General features: G+C 43.8%; 2 protein-coding genes across 5 annotated transcripts in view; one reads left to right on the top strand and one right to left on the bottom strand.

Moving 5' to 3' along the window:
• The window catches only part of SMC4 (structural maintenance of chromosomes 4), a 44,507-nt gene extending 41,424 nt beyond the window's left edge, over positions 1 to 3,083 (top strand). For all 4 annotated transcript variants that reach the window (XM_072868835.1, XM_072868832.1, XM_072868834.1 and 1 more), the window contains exon 24: positions 404 to 3,083. In XM_072868835.1, coding sequence (XP_072724936.1) covers positions 404 to 592 — 189 coding nt within the window. In that variant the 3' untranslated portion in view covers positions 593 to 3,083. The remainder of the gene's footprint in view (positions 1 to 403) is intronic.
• Positions 3,084 to 3,170: 87 nt separating this feature from the next.
• TRIM59 (tripartite motif containing 59) lies at positions 3,171 to 12,136 on the bottom strand. The gene is made up of 2 exons (XM_072868844.1): positions 11,929 to 12,136; positions 3,171 to 6,508 (listed from the first exon to the last, which is right to left on the bottom strand). Exon 2 carries the CDS (start codon positions 6,503 to 6,505, stop codon positions 5,282 to 5,284), a length of 1,224 nt encoding a protein of 407 aa, XP_072724945.1. The 5' UTR covers positions 6,506 to 6,508; positions 11,929 to 12,136; the 3' UTR covers positions 3,171 to 5,281.
• Positions 12,137 to 12,139: the final 3 nt, after the last annotated feature.

Raw genomic sequence — 12,139 nt, 5'->3', positions numbered from 1 at the left:
TTCCCCCTTCTCAGTGCATGGAAATAGGTTTGTTTTCCTTTTCATCCCTAAAGCAACCCTTCCTATAACAATTCAGGTACCCACCTTTGGTAAGTCTCGTGGAATTCACATTGAAACTGTGGTGAATTGCAACTCTGGTAAGAAATGATGGGGGTTTAATTGAATTCACTTGAATAAGGAAAAGATAAAAAGAGGAAACTCATGCTTAAGTGAAAGGCATTGCTTCATGCCGCTAGCCAAGCTGGGAGCGTGTTGTGCATGTACTAATGAAGACACCAGGAGCTCTGAGGCCTCATCACTTAGAGCAATGTATGCCTTAGTTCCTAAAACCTGCTTATAGAGATCACACAAGAACGGAGCTTTTTGAAATACTGTGGACTAATACAAATAACTTCTGTTTCAGGAGCAAACAAAAAATGCCCAATTTATCATCATCTCCCTGCGAAACAACATGTTTGAGATCGCAGACAGATTAATTGGAATTTATAAGACTCACAACACCACGAAAAGTGTGGCGACAAACCCCAAAGTTATCGCATCCAAAGGACTGGCTGAACTCGGCGCTCTTGGGTGTAGTATAGCTCAAGAATAGAGTGGAATAAACTTCCATTCTCACTGCTGCTGTTTACTTTTATCTAATATTCTTTTGTATTTGAGATTTTTTTTCTTTGTTTTGTGTTTGAGCTTGTTAATAAACCCAGCCTCAATAAATTCTGGGGTTTTTAATTATACAGTCTGTATAGATCTTAATTATATGAACTGAATTAAAAAAAAAGCTATTTCTCAAATTCTGTATCTAGCTGCAGTTTCATATTCCAGGGGTAGGCTTGGTGTCAACGCTTGGGTTCTGCCTTTGGTTTTAAATGCCTGTTTTTTACTGTATGTATTAAGGCAAGCAAATTGCTTTTAAATGTCATCAAGAGTGTGCTGTAACATTTTATATGTAAGTCTGTATAGAAGATAACTTACATGTATGTGATGAGGATGTCATATGTAATGCTGCATGGTCTGGGAACGGGGTGTTTGTAGCCATTTTATAATGAACTGGTTCAGCTGCGAAAGCTGCTCTTGGGTTATTTTCCTCTCCCCTCCTGTAGAGACAACTCCTTCCTCTCCCTCAGACCGTGGCCATGTTGTGCACTCAGGGTTTATTAACACAGTAATTACCACTGCTTGCTTCTACTGTCGCTGAATTCTTCCCCTGGAAGAGGCAAGGTTATGTACAGCTCTGCCCTGTGCCTGTTGCTCACCTGCCTGTTACAGTTCTCTCCATTTCCATCAGCAGTTTGTCAAGGCTTCAGGTTTTGCTTTGAATCTGATCTTTTTTTTTGTACTTTATGTTAAGAACAGAAATTGTGGGTTTTACGCTAAAAGCCAGGCCAGTATCTGGCACACTTGCACGAGTAGTGATCCCTGAACTAGAAGTGCCTCTGGCTGAGGGTGGCACGCTTCCTGAAAACACCAGCAACAAAAAGCTCACTGGGGGCTGTGCCTTGTTCAGTAAGGCGGCTGGTGCTAGGAAAGCTGACTGCGAACAGCCCTGGCCTGCCAGCTCTTCTGCTCGGGGCGGTCAGTCCTCGCTGCTATTTCCATCTCTTGCGATTCTCACAGCCAGCACACTTTACAGAACCCCACTTCGTTTATCCTGCTTTCCCTGCCCTAGACCAGTGTCCAGCTAGATACTGGGTGAAGGACCCAAACCGGGCAAAAGCCTCGCCTTATCCTAAAAGGTGCAATTGTCAACACAGAGCTGAGCTGGAAAACTGAAGGGGGGTGTGCTGAGATAGATAAGCTTTCAATGTAATGTGATGTGAAACATCAAGATTCTATTGAATATTGGCAAGTGAAAATCAACATATATGGAATAAAGTGATGTGTATGCGCACTGCTGAAATTATTACTTCTCAGGAAGAGATCTCAGTGTTACAGTTGGGCAGTTTTCGGATGCCGCAGCTCAGCAAGTCCCAAGTATGGTATTAGATGAGAAAAAAACCAAACTGCAAACCCCGTCTCTGCCACAGCCCCGCTCCAGCCCCCAGCGCTGTGCACAGCTTTGGTTTTCCCATCTCAAGATGGAGCTAGAAACTCTTGCAGTGCAGCTTGAGGATAAAGGCACAGACAAGATCAGCCAAGAACAAAAAGGCACGGTAGGCAGGAGGCAGCCCTTTTGAAGAGCAGCAGAAAGGAAAGCTGCAGCAGGACAGGTTAAGCACCGGAACGTCTGAGCTCGCACTCATGACCTGGGGAAAGGGAGCGGGGGACAAGCAGCATTTTCATCTGCGAGAGGCATTCCTGAAAGGGACAGAGGCCACCTCAGTATCCCAGCACCCTGCGCTGTTCCTAGTGGGATGCCTGGCAATAAGAAATGCTGGGAATTGCAGGTAGAAACTGGAAACTTCAGTCTCTTCCCCCATTGGGTTGAGACCCAATGTTTTCCAATCAGACTTCCCCTCAAAAAAAAAAAAAGCAAATCTGAAAAAATGCATGCAGTAAGAATTACACTTCTAGAACGAGGTTTCAAAAGAGGATAGTTCAAAAGATGAGAAAAAAACCCACCGTAGGTTTGATAGGCTACAAACCCCTCTCAATTAAAATGCAGTAAAAAGATTTTCTTTCCTTGGAAAAGTTTCCATCTCGGTTACATGAAACCCAGCACACAGGACTTGTATCCAGCACGATGGTGGAAAAGAGCAGGGCTGAAGCTGCTCGTCTCAGCTGTGTGACACCACAGTGCTGGGGTAAGAGGCACAGGAGAAGCTGCTCACAGCACTTCCCAGAAACTGCCCACGCTGCGCTCCAGCAGTTACCTGGCCAGCTCCGTCAAACACCAACTCACTATCAGACAGAAAAATCCATAGAACAGGCCCGTGGTGGGCAACATGAAAGACTGAAATCCACAGACCCACCTGGTGACAGGCCGTTTCGGAGAATCCTCCTCAAGTTCATGCTGCAAAAAAACAGGGTGCGTGGAAGAAAATGAAGCAGCAAGACAGAACACTGCTGACCCCCCGCACTCCTGCTTGAGTCCCTGAAGACTCCCTGCTCCGTCTCCTCACCAGCGCAGTCCCCTGTGTCAGCGCTGCTTAGGCTCACGGGGAAGGTTCTGGGCAGTAAGGCAATCAAGGTTGTTAGCCAATCCTACTGTAAGAATATATTTTATTTGTATGCAAATTTATTAAAATATATAGCACGTTACAACTACTGTTTCAATCGGTGGTAAAGGCATTTTAGAAATTCCTGTAGTCTTGAAAAATAAAATTGCATTACAAACTCTCTGTAAGTTTTTAAAAGTCAGGAAAGTAAAAGGAAGGCAAGTCAAAAAAGAAGCCACAGGTGGTAGTGGACAGACCCTTAGCACCAGGCTTTGAGAGACATGCATGCCAAGTGACAGCCTTCTAGTAGGGCTTAAAACAAAAATTCCCGATTTTATTGGGAAATTAGTACGACAGCATTTATCCGGTCCCAGGATACACCGAAACACCATTTCAAAACCTGACCAGTAGTACCCATGGGATTTACCTTTGTAACTCAAAAACATTACAGAAAACGTACGTACAGATTCCAGAAGCCGCTCCTAACGCACAGGCAAAGCCCCACTACCCTGGAGCGCGGCCGGCTCCTACCCTCAGTCAACCCTCGACAATCAAACCCACCAAGCTGCAGGGAAGGGAGCTGCGCCGTAGCTGTTAGGCTGGACTCGGTGTTTTATCAATACAGCAATAGTAGGATATCAACACTGTTATTAGGATCTTTACGTTGGCTTAAGGGATGTACCGGCATCCCATCTGAGGACTGACCTTGCTCTCAGCTCTCACTGGCAGCAACTGGGATTCTGCAGGACCCTGCTAGCGTCTGCTGGTAGCAACGGGCAAGTTTTGCTTTGCACGAGGGTTTAAAATACTAAGTAGTTAAAGGCTAGCCTCAGAATTCAATCACTATTCAAGCAACTTTTATTATTTAAAAATATACAACAGCCAAGGAACGCTGCTGCGCCAGAATATGCTATTATTTTTATCAAGGCAAGTACAATTAGACAGGGGGAACACTCACTTTTGGGTTTTTAGTGAACTGTAAGCTCACCCGTGTTCTGCTGTTGCCAGTGCAACCCTCCAAGGCTGTCCCAGTACTCACTGTCATCAGCCCGTTAGTAACTGAAGGCCAAAAACGGCTTTCACAGGGGATTTCGCTCCTGAGCTCGGTTTAGACTGGAGCATCTCACCAGCAGGAGGGAACAGCATTAGCAATCACTTGATTGCAGAATCAAATGTTACCATGTCTCCTCTATGTCAAGGTAAAGAGCTCTGTTGTTTGGGCTGAAAAGCTGAATCTAAATTTACATTCACTGTCAGGTTTTAAGAGCTCTTGACAACATTTGAAATCCTTGTACCGCTGACTTCAGTGGGAGTTTTGCTACTTACTACAGCATGTTATCTATTTTCACTACATATTAAATCATTTAGCAAAAAGGCAGGGCTCATTTGAGAAAGCAGCAAGAGCTCCCTGCCAGACTAAACACACACCTGATCTGTGCACAGCTGGCACTAAAAACCTGCATGCTGTATTCCACCAGAAGTCCTACAGACACTGCTCCCTAAAGTGGCCAGAACCATTTGAAAGACACAAAGTTTAAAAACAAAAACAAAGAAACAAACAAACAAGATGAAATCATGTCATCCACTAGTAACCTGGACCAAAACCAAATGAAACCCAGGGCCCTGAATATACTCTTTAAAGACCCCAGGCGTATCAGTTAAAATACATTCAGAGAGAGGTCGGTAAAACACAAAATAGGAGTTTTATATACACCAGAGCTAGTGACTGACCATCCAGGACCAGCCAGTTTGCTGCCTGAGGTGGTTTTTTTAACCTTTAAGTGTTGAAGTATACTGCTTTTATTAAAAAAAAAAAGTTAAAATGATGTTACCAAAAAAAAAAAAAAAAGATAGTAGATGTTTGAGGAGTTCTTACACAGAGGACTCCAGATTACAATTTGTACGCTGATTACAGCTTGCTTAGAGTTGTTTCTGACCAGCTTCCAGTTTAAACGACCACCCACCCACCTACCCTATCGTGTGGGCACAAGAGGAAGCCTTTTTTGTTGCAAATCTTCTCAGTTAACTAAAAGTTAAGCTAAGAGGAAATCTACGTGATACAGAAAAAGGAAGGGTATGGAAATAGAAAGGAAAAGTGTAAAACTTTAACAGCCCAGCTTTTAAGTAGAAATTAAAAAAAAAAATCCTGGGGATTCCTACACTAACTCTTAATCTAATAGTTGAAATAGTCAAAGAGAAACAATCCCCTCTAAAAACTCCATCAGTAAGTTAAATGTATGGCACAGCACATCCACGATATTCTGCCAATGGGTGCAGAAATCTTGATAACTAAGCAGCAAGAATTCTGAGATGTAAGCGGGAGTAGCTTCGATGACAACTGACAATACCGGTTTGTGAAAGGAAAACACAGTTACCGCTATCAGTATAAAAAGCAGCAGGACTGCTAAAGGACGTACAGCCTGGAGGAGTTCTTTAGGTTCTCTCCCTTCCCTCCCACTGCCTTTGCCCCCTAACTTCCCTTTCGGAATCAGTTTTATTTTTGGAGCGAGGATCTTGTTGACTTGACCGATTTCAGTTTTGGACCACACATCTTTCAACAGGTGCCCGATCCTCGGATAAATCTCCACAGGTTTAACATCCGGCAGTTGCTTCTGTTTCAAAGCTTTTATACGTTGATGCATATCATCCACCTTCTCCAGAAAAATAAGCGGGGACTTTTCTTTTTGAATAGATGTATTCAGTGACATTAACTCCAGCTGTTCTTCCCTTATTTTTTTCAGCTTCTCAATGAGAGGCTGATATTCTTCCAAAACGTGTGCGTGAGTTTCATCCAGCGCAGCCAGCAGCGCTTGTTTTTTGTGCTCCAAGATATCGCTAAGTTTCTTAAAATATTGTAACACTACTTTTTTATCGTCCTGAACAATGCCTTCACACTGGGACTTCTGTTCTTCCAGCTTCTCAATAAGCAAACATACATCAGTCCAGTGTTTATCCGTTAGCTGCTCAAGAAGTTTTCCAGAAGACTCCTTCTCTTTTACGTAGGCACTTTGAAGGTCGTCTATGGGATGACCGTTGTGTTTCCCTATTGTAAGGCAATGCCCACACACCAATTTTCTATCCAAAAGACAGTAAACGTTCAGTGGTTGCCCATAGTGTTCGCTGCAGGTTGCAACATCAGAGTGATCTTCCTGTTGGCATTTTTCAATAATAGCTTTCAACGCAAAGTTGATAGGCAACAATTCGGTACCAGCGGGAGGAATTTCAACAATACTCCTACAGTTAGGACACTTCAGAGAAACTCTCAGGGGTCTCCAAATAGAAAAGTTACTTGACAGCTGAATAACACCTTCCAGACAATTCCTACAAAACGTATGGGAACAGGGCAGAACGCGTGGATCTTCAAATATGCTGTAGCAAATGGAACACGTTAGCTCCTCCTCAAAGTGATGCATGTCCTACAAAAGGAAAACAAAAAGAAAAAACAGTTTAATCTCTTTTTACAACCAACTCATTTAAAATCGTTTCATTAACCAAAGCGCCTCAGCATGACGTTTAACGACCAGTAACACTGGCAATTTATTGCTAAGGGGAGAAAAAGACAAAAAAAAAAGAATGAAAATGAGCAATGGTTTAAAGATTTCAGCAAATTACGATTTAAGTGACTAGACAGCATTCACCCATATCCAACTGCTGCCTTAAAAAGCTAGGAAAAGCAGCAATCTGCTACTAGATATTTTTTACAGTGGGCAACAGTAGAAGAGAGCGATAAAAGTTAGAACTAAAGTTTATAAATAACCTAAGAATCATGAAAATTTTCTCCCACTACGAGTAACATTTTCGGCACAAGAATAGAACAATAAGCACAGAGACTTCTTTTTTTCCCCTAACTTTTTTCAAATGTTACTTTTGTAATACAAATAGTCGTTAGAGTATTAAGCAGTCAAATTGACTAAAAGCTATCTCCAGGTTCTGGCACAAACGAGACTAACTCAACAGCCCTTCAATGCAATACCACTAACAGCAATTAGACTCGTGCTGTTATTCCTGGGTTACCTTAAGCACAAAACTAAAAACCTAACTTTCGTTTTCCATCCTTTGTAACGTTGTCTTGATTTTCTTTGCCAGCTTAGTGAAATCACACTGTAAAGCCACAAATAACAATAACTCTAATGCCAGTTTTCATAATAAATCATAATTCTGTTTTTCATTCTGTTAAATGGGGAAATCACTGTGAACTTTCCTTATCTTCGTGTCACGTTCTCCTGTCCCCTTCATCAGTTCTAGTCAACTCCGTAGGCTTTGCTACGCTGGAAAAAGAAATTGTCCAAGCATTTAGTATCAAAGACACACAATGTAGGGTCTAACTCTAAATCTGAAAACAATAACATGCAGCTGGGCTAAGGCAGCTGCAGGAAGCGCTACTGAACCTTTGTTTGAGTCAGTCAGGAAGATAACTAGCTAGGAGATGTTTTTAAGGAGGCTATTTTATTCAGATGTGCCCTCCTTATCGTTTTAATGCATTAACATATTTCTTGCATCGATCTATCACCATTTCTCATTGACACCGAGATTAACAAAGTTTATTTTAAATGAATCTACTTAAAAGGAATTGAATTGTTAAGTGTACTCTCCTTTGAAGATAAAACCTTAAATTGCATTTGGAATCATGAAAGCCACTAAGGATTAAATTTGGCACTAATAAACAATTTACACTAAATAAATGCAGCAGCATTGTTCCTGCAAACGGCGCAGAGCTAACCTGATGGAAGTCAGAAGCTAAATACTCAGACCCTGGTTCTCTGAGAGTTAAATCATCTCTGAATAGCTCTTGGAGAGTTAAATCGGATAAACCTGTTCTGGTTGTACAGGAATAAGCATGGCTCATCTCACTTACTGAGATAGGCTGGTACACCCCAAAGCGAAAGTGTTCGACAAAGTCTGATCAGATTTCTTTTGCCTTGTAAAACCAGACCGAATAATGATTTATAAAAAAAAAAAATTCTAATGGCCATGGTCACCCAAAAAATCAAGTCCAATTAAAGGAGGTCCTTGTATGTTGTTTTTTTGAGCAAGTCAACTTTACATTGAAAACAATTTTGATTAATTCAGCTTTAAAAAAAAAAATATCTATCCAACGCACTTTGGATCATTTCTTCAGCTAATTAATATAAAATGTTGGTTCACATATTTGAAGTCCATTTTTTAAAGAGACCTTGACGACAGTTGGAATAAAATCTACTAGAGAGAGACAGAATTCTTAAGAACTACTCTTTCAAAGAAGAATGATAAAGCATGTTAGCATTTATAACTAACTAGGGTATTCTCCTAGTTAAAGAGAATTAATATCAAGCACTACAGACATTTAGCAAAATACATTCACGACACTTTGTCACTAAACCTACTTCTGTACCGCACTGCGCTCGCTAAAGACCATGAGGTATTTCTCGTTTTACTGGGGAGCCACAGACCTTTATTTTCCAGCTTTTCCAATCAGCCACTGTGGCAATACTAGGTTCTTTAGGTCTATATGTTAATAATGTCACATTTTTAAGTGATGTTCCCGGCACTGAAACTAAAGAAATGTGTCAATAACGAAAAGCAGCTGAACAACAAATCTACTCCATTGTCTAGATAAAATACTTTTTGAGAATTAATTCCCATCGGAAATACACTTAAAGGTTTTATTTTATTTATATATATATATAAAAGTTGTTATGAATCTTGGGAATGTCACTTCCACTTAAACAAAAGAAAAAAAAATCAGTTAAGTTTTTGCTCATTGTTAGAAAAGAAAGAATCCTTAGTAGGTACTCTCATTTATTATTTTCTCTTATATATATGGAATGAATATAGTTTAAAAAAAATCTCTATGTTTAAAACCACAATTTTTTCCTAAATCTGGGGCTGTAGTTCTCTTCAAAGGAACTGTTGCAGGAGGGAAATTCTCCTTATAAAGACCACACGTCTAGCTTATTTGAGCTACGTAAAGGGCAAGATAAAATTAAGCTTCAAAAAATTGTTTGAACTGCAAAGCAGTTGCCGGCTACCATGAAAACGAAGGAGCACCTTTACAAAATTTGTCTTCGCCTTATTACGAACCACCTCGAGCTCCGTAGGAGTAACCAACCCCCCTAAGCAGGCAGAGCCTCCCCCAGCAAAGCGAGGCGCCTTGCCACAAGCCTGCGCAGGTCACAGCAGCGACAAGCCAGCCAGCCTGGAGGCCTGCGCTCGCTTTGGGGCCGTTTCATAACCCCCGCAGCCGCTAGCCAGCGGGACTGAAATTCCCATTTCCACAGAAACATACCGCTCTGTTTCCCAGGCAACTGGGAAATTTAAAGAGTGACAGCAGTTACCTGCTAGCAAGCAGCTCTGGACAGCCAGAGCTAGTGCTAAGGCAGGAGTTTTGCTCTCAGCTTCGGGCACGGGCCGGGGCTGCTTGGGGACCCCACTCCAGCCCCCTGCCACGCAGTGGCCTCCCAGCCACCTCCGGGAGAAACGGCACTTCACCTCTTAGTTATTATTCATCAATTTCAAACAGTATTCAGGACGCTAATGTTGATCTTTGCTATAGGCACCCCGTGTTCTTTTAATTTGTTCTAGATGACTATTCCAGAGTTGTACCAGGGAAGCAAAAGGTAGAAATCCCAAAATTCAGTTTCATCCTGCGCTGGCAGCAGCACAGAGGAAATAGTCTACACGTGAAAAGCAGCAGAAATAAATCAACAGATGGCTATCAGAAACAGAGAGACTGGGAACACCAACGAAAAAAGACAGAGCAGACCCAACAGCACAGAGTTAAGCAGAGAGAAAGAAAAAATAAGTTCTCCAGGGGGAAGGAAAAAAAAAAAGTAGCAGGAAGTTGGTCAGTGCTTTCCAGGACAGCGCAGATACTTTTCCTTACATGTTCCAAACAACTGTGGTGGCAAATACGTGTGTGTGTGTATACACGTATTTATCACAAGAGTCACTCCGTATAAGCACATTACAAACTAGAAGGTATTTTAAAAATTCAAAAGCGTAGTTGTGCTAGTAACACAGTGAGTTTCAGAAATCTTCCAGCAACAGAAGGCCTGCTAAGTGGCTATGATTTTATCCTCTTTAATTAGGAATACTGTAGACAAGGTGAAAACATGTACTACAGCATACCTGTATTACAGTTTACCTGCCAAAGCTTTCGGTGAAGCAGATCAAAGCAATGTAGTGCATTGCTTGACAACGCTGCGTTCCTCACCTAGCCATCAGGCCACAGCTCATCCAGCTAATTATGCAAGGTGTTGTTTAGAAACAATTATATCTGGAATCCAGCCTACATCAGTGTTTAGGTAGATAAATGACTAACTGCTTTACAGCAAAAGCCAGCTGTAACAAGCCGATACACCCCATTCTACTCTGGAGGATTTTAAAATGTGAATTTGGCGTTGGATAACAGTTGTGACAGCCTAAACAGAGAGTTACAAGGGGCACTTAAGGCAGACCCCCCTTCGCTTCTCCTTCGCCACACTGTCAGGAAAGAAAACAACACCTGCTCTCTCCTGAAGGACACTGGAACGCTCGACTCTCAATACTGAACCACACTTAACTAAATCCGCGTCAGAAATGCTGTCTCCCCATCCCATAGTGGTCCATGAAATCCTTCTGTAGCACTAGCATAGAAGCTCAAGTTTATGTTGTGCAAAAATAAGAGGTTAAATGACATTACGGGCAGTGTTTTCCCTTTATAAGTCACCCTCATGGTAAAGAGTGACAGAACTTTTTAAAAAAAACCCAGAAGGCCGAGGCATAGCTCTGGTATTTGTCCGTGCATCAAAAGGAATGGAGTCTACTACACAGCTGCCGGGTTTGCTGGTTTTAACAGGCCAGGTACCAGAAATCAGAAACAACAGCCAGACCTTAAACCTTTCTATTCCAGCCCATTTCAGCTGTGCTTCTTGACTCCACACCACGAATACTCCACGCCCACATCACAGCAGTTCTCAACCAGGGATGTTCTGCCCCTAGTCCCTATTCCTACCACAGCTACTACACCACCATCCCGGATTTTTACACTGGGTTTTTTTTTTTTTACAACCTGAAAGGAAATAAACACAGCTGAGAAGTCTGTCTCATTTCCCTGTCAAGCTGACCTGCCAGTTCCCTCCTGTATATCCCTCCACCGGCTCCTTGTCTGCTACTACTACAAGCTTCCACAAGTTACCACGTTCAAAACACCCAAATATACTCCTCTATCCTTTCCACGCTCGTATTCTGTTGCCGAGACTCGCTCTCCATCCCTTCTCTCTTGAACTCTGTCAAAGCTTCTGGTCTCGAGCATTCATTTGCCTCAGTATTAGGCAGTGGAGCCTGAAGGAAGATAAATAACACCTTTACCTGTCACCTGCGAGCCCTGTCAGCTCTTACAGACAATTCGTCAACTAGTAACGATGGGAACCGTGCCTGTATTGATAACTAGAAAAAGGGATCGACGCTAACACCAAAACCTTGCCAAGGTTACAGAGGAAGAAACACACTTGAAGGCTGTCGAAGAAGCGGTCAGGTAGGTGACACCTGAGCACGGCCCGAGGACAGAGATGGCTCCTGGCGGCAGCGGGTCCCCCACGCCAGCGGGGCGGGCTGCCGGCCCCCCGAGCGCTACCCAGCCGTGAGGGCTGGGGAAGGCTGGCTGGAAGGAGGAGGGGAAAGCGGTCGTTCCGGACACTGCTCCGCTCCCCGGGCGGTTTCACCTCAGAAGGCCGCGCACCGGAGAGGCCGTGCGAGCTCCGACGCCAGGTCAAGCCCTCACAAAACACCTCACAAAACAAAACCGGAACCCGGGAGACGCGGGCTGCCGCCGCTCCCGCAGCCGCGCTCCCTGCGAGGCGCCCACCCCGCAACCTACCTGGGCGCTCCGTCCGCCTCCCGCCGCTACCCCGGCACCCGGGGCTGCACACCGCTCCCCGCGGCCGCGCTGCGCCAGGGCAGGGGCAGAGAGCCGCTACCCTGCCCTCCGGACGGGGAGCCGGCGGGCTCCGCGCGGCGAGGCCGCCACCACCTTCAAACCGCCGCGCCCGCCCGCTCCCTCGCTCGCCGGGCCACAGCGCCGCCGAGCC

Source organism: Ciconia boyciana, chromosome 7 (genome assembly GCF_034638445.1).
Source record: "Ciconia boyciana chromosome 7, ASM3463844v1, whole genome shotgun sequence".
Taxonomy (NCBI): domain Eukaryota; kingdom Metazoa; phylum Chordata; class Aves; order Ciconiiformes; family Ciconiidae; genus Ciconia; species Ciconia boyciana.
This window is presented reverse-complemented; position numbering and strand designations above follow the sequence as displayed.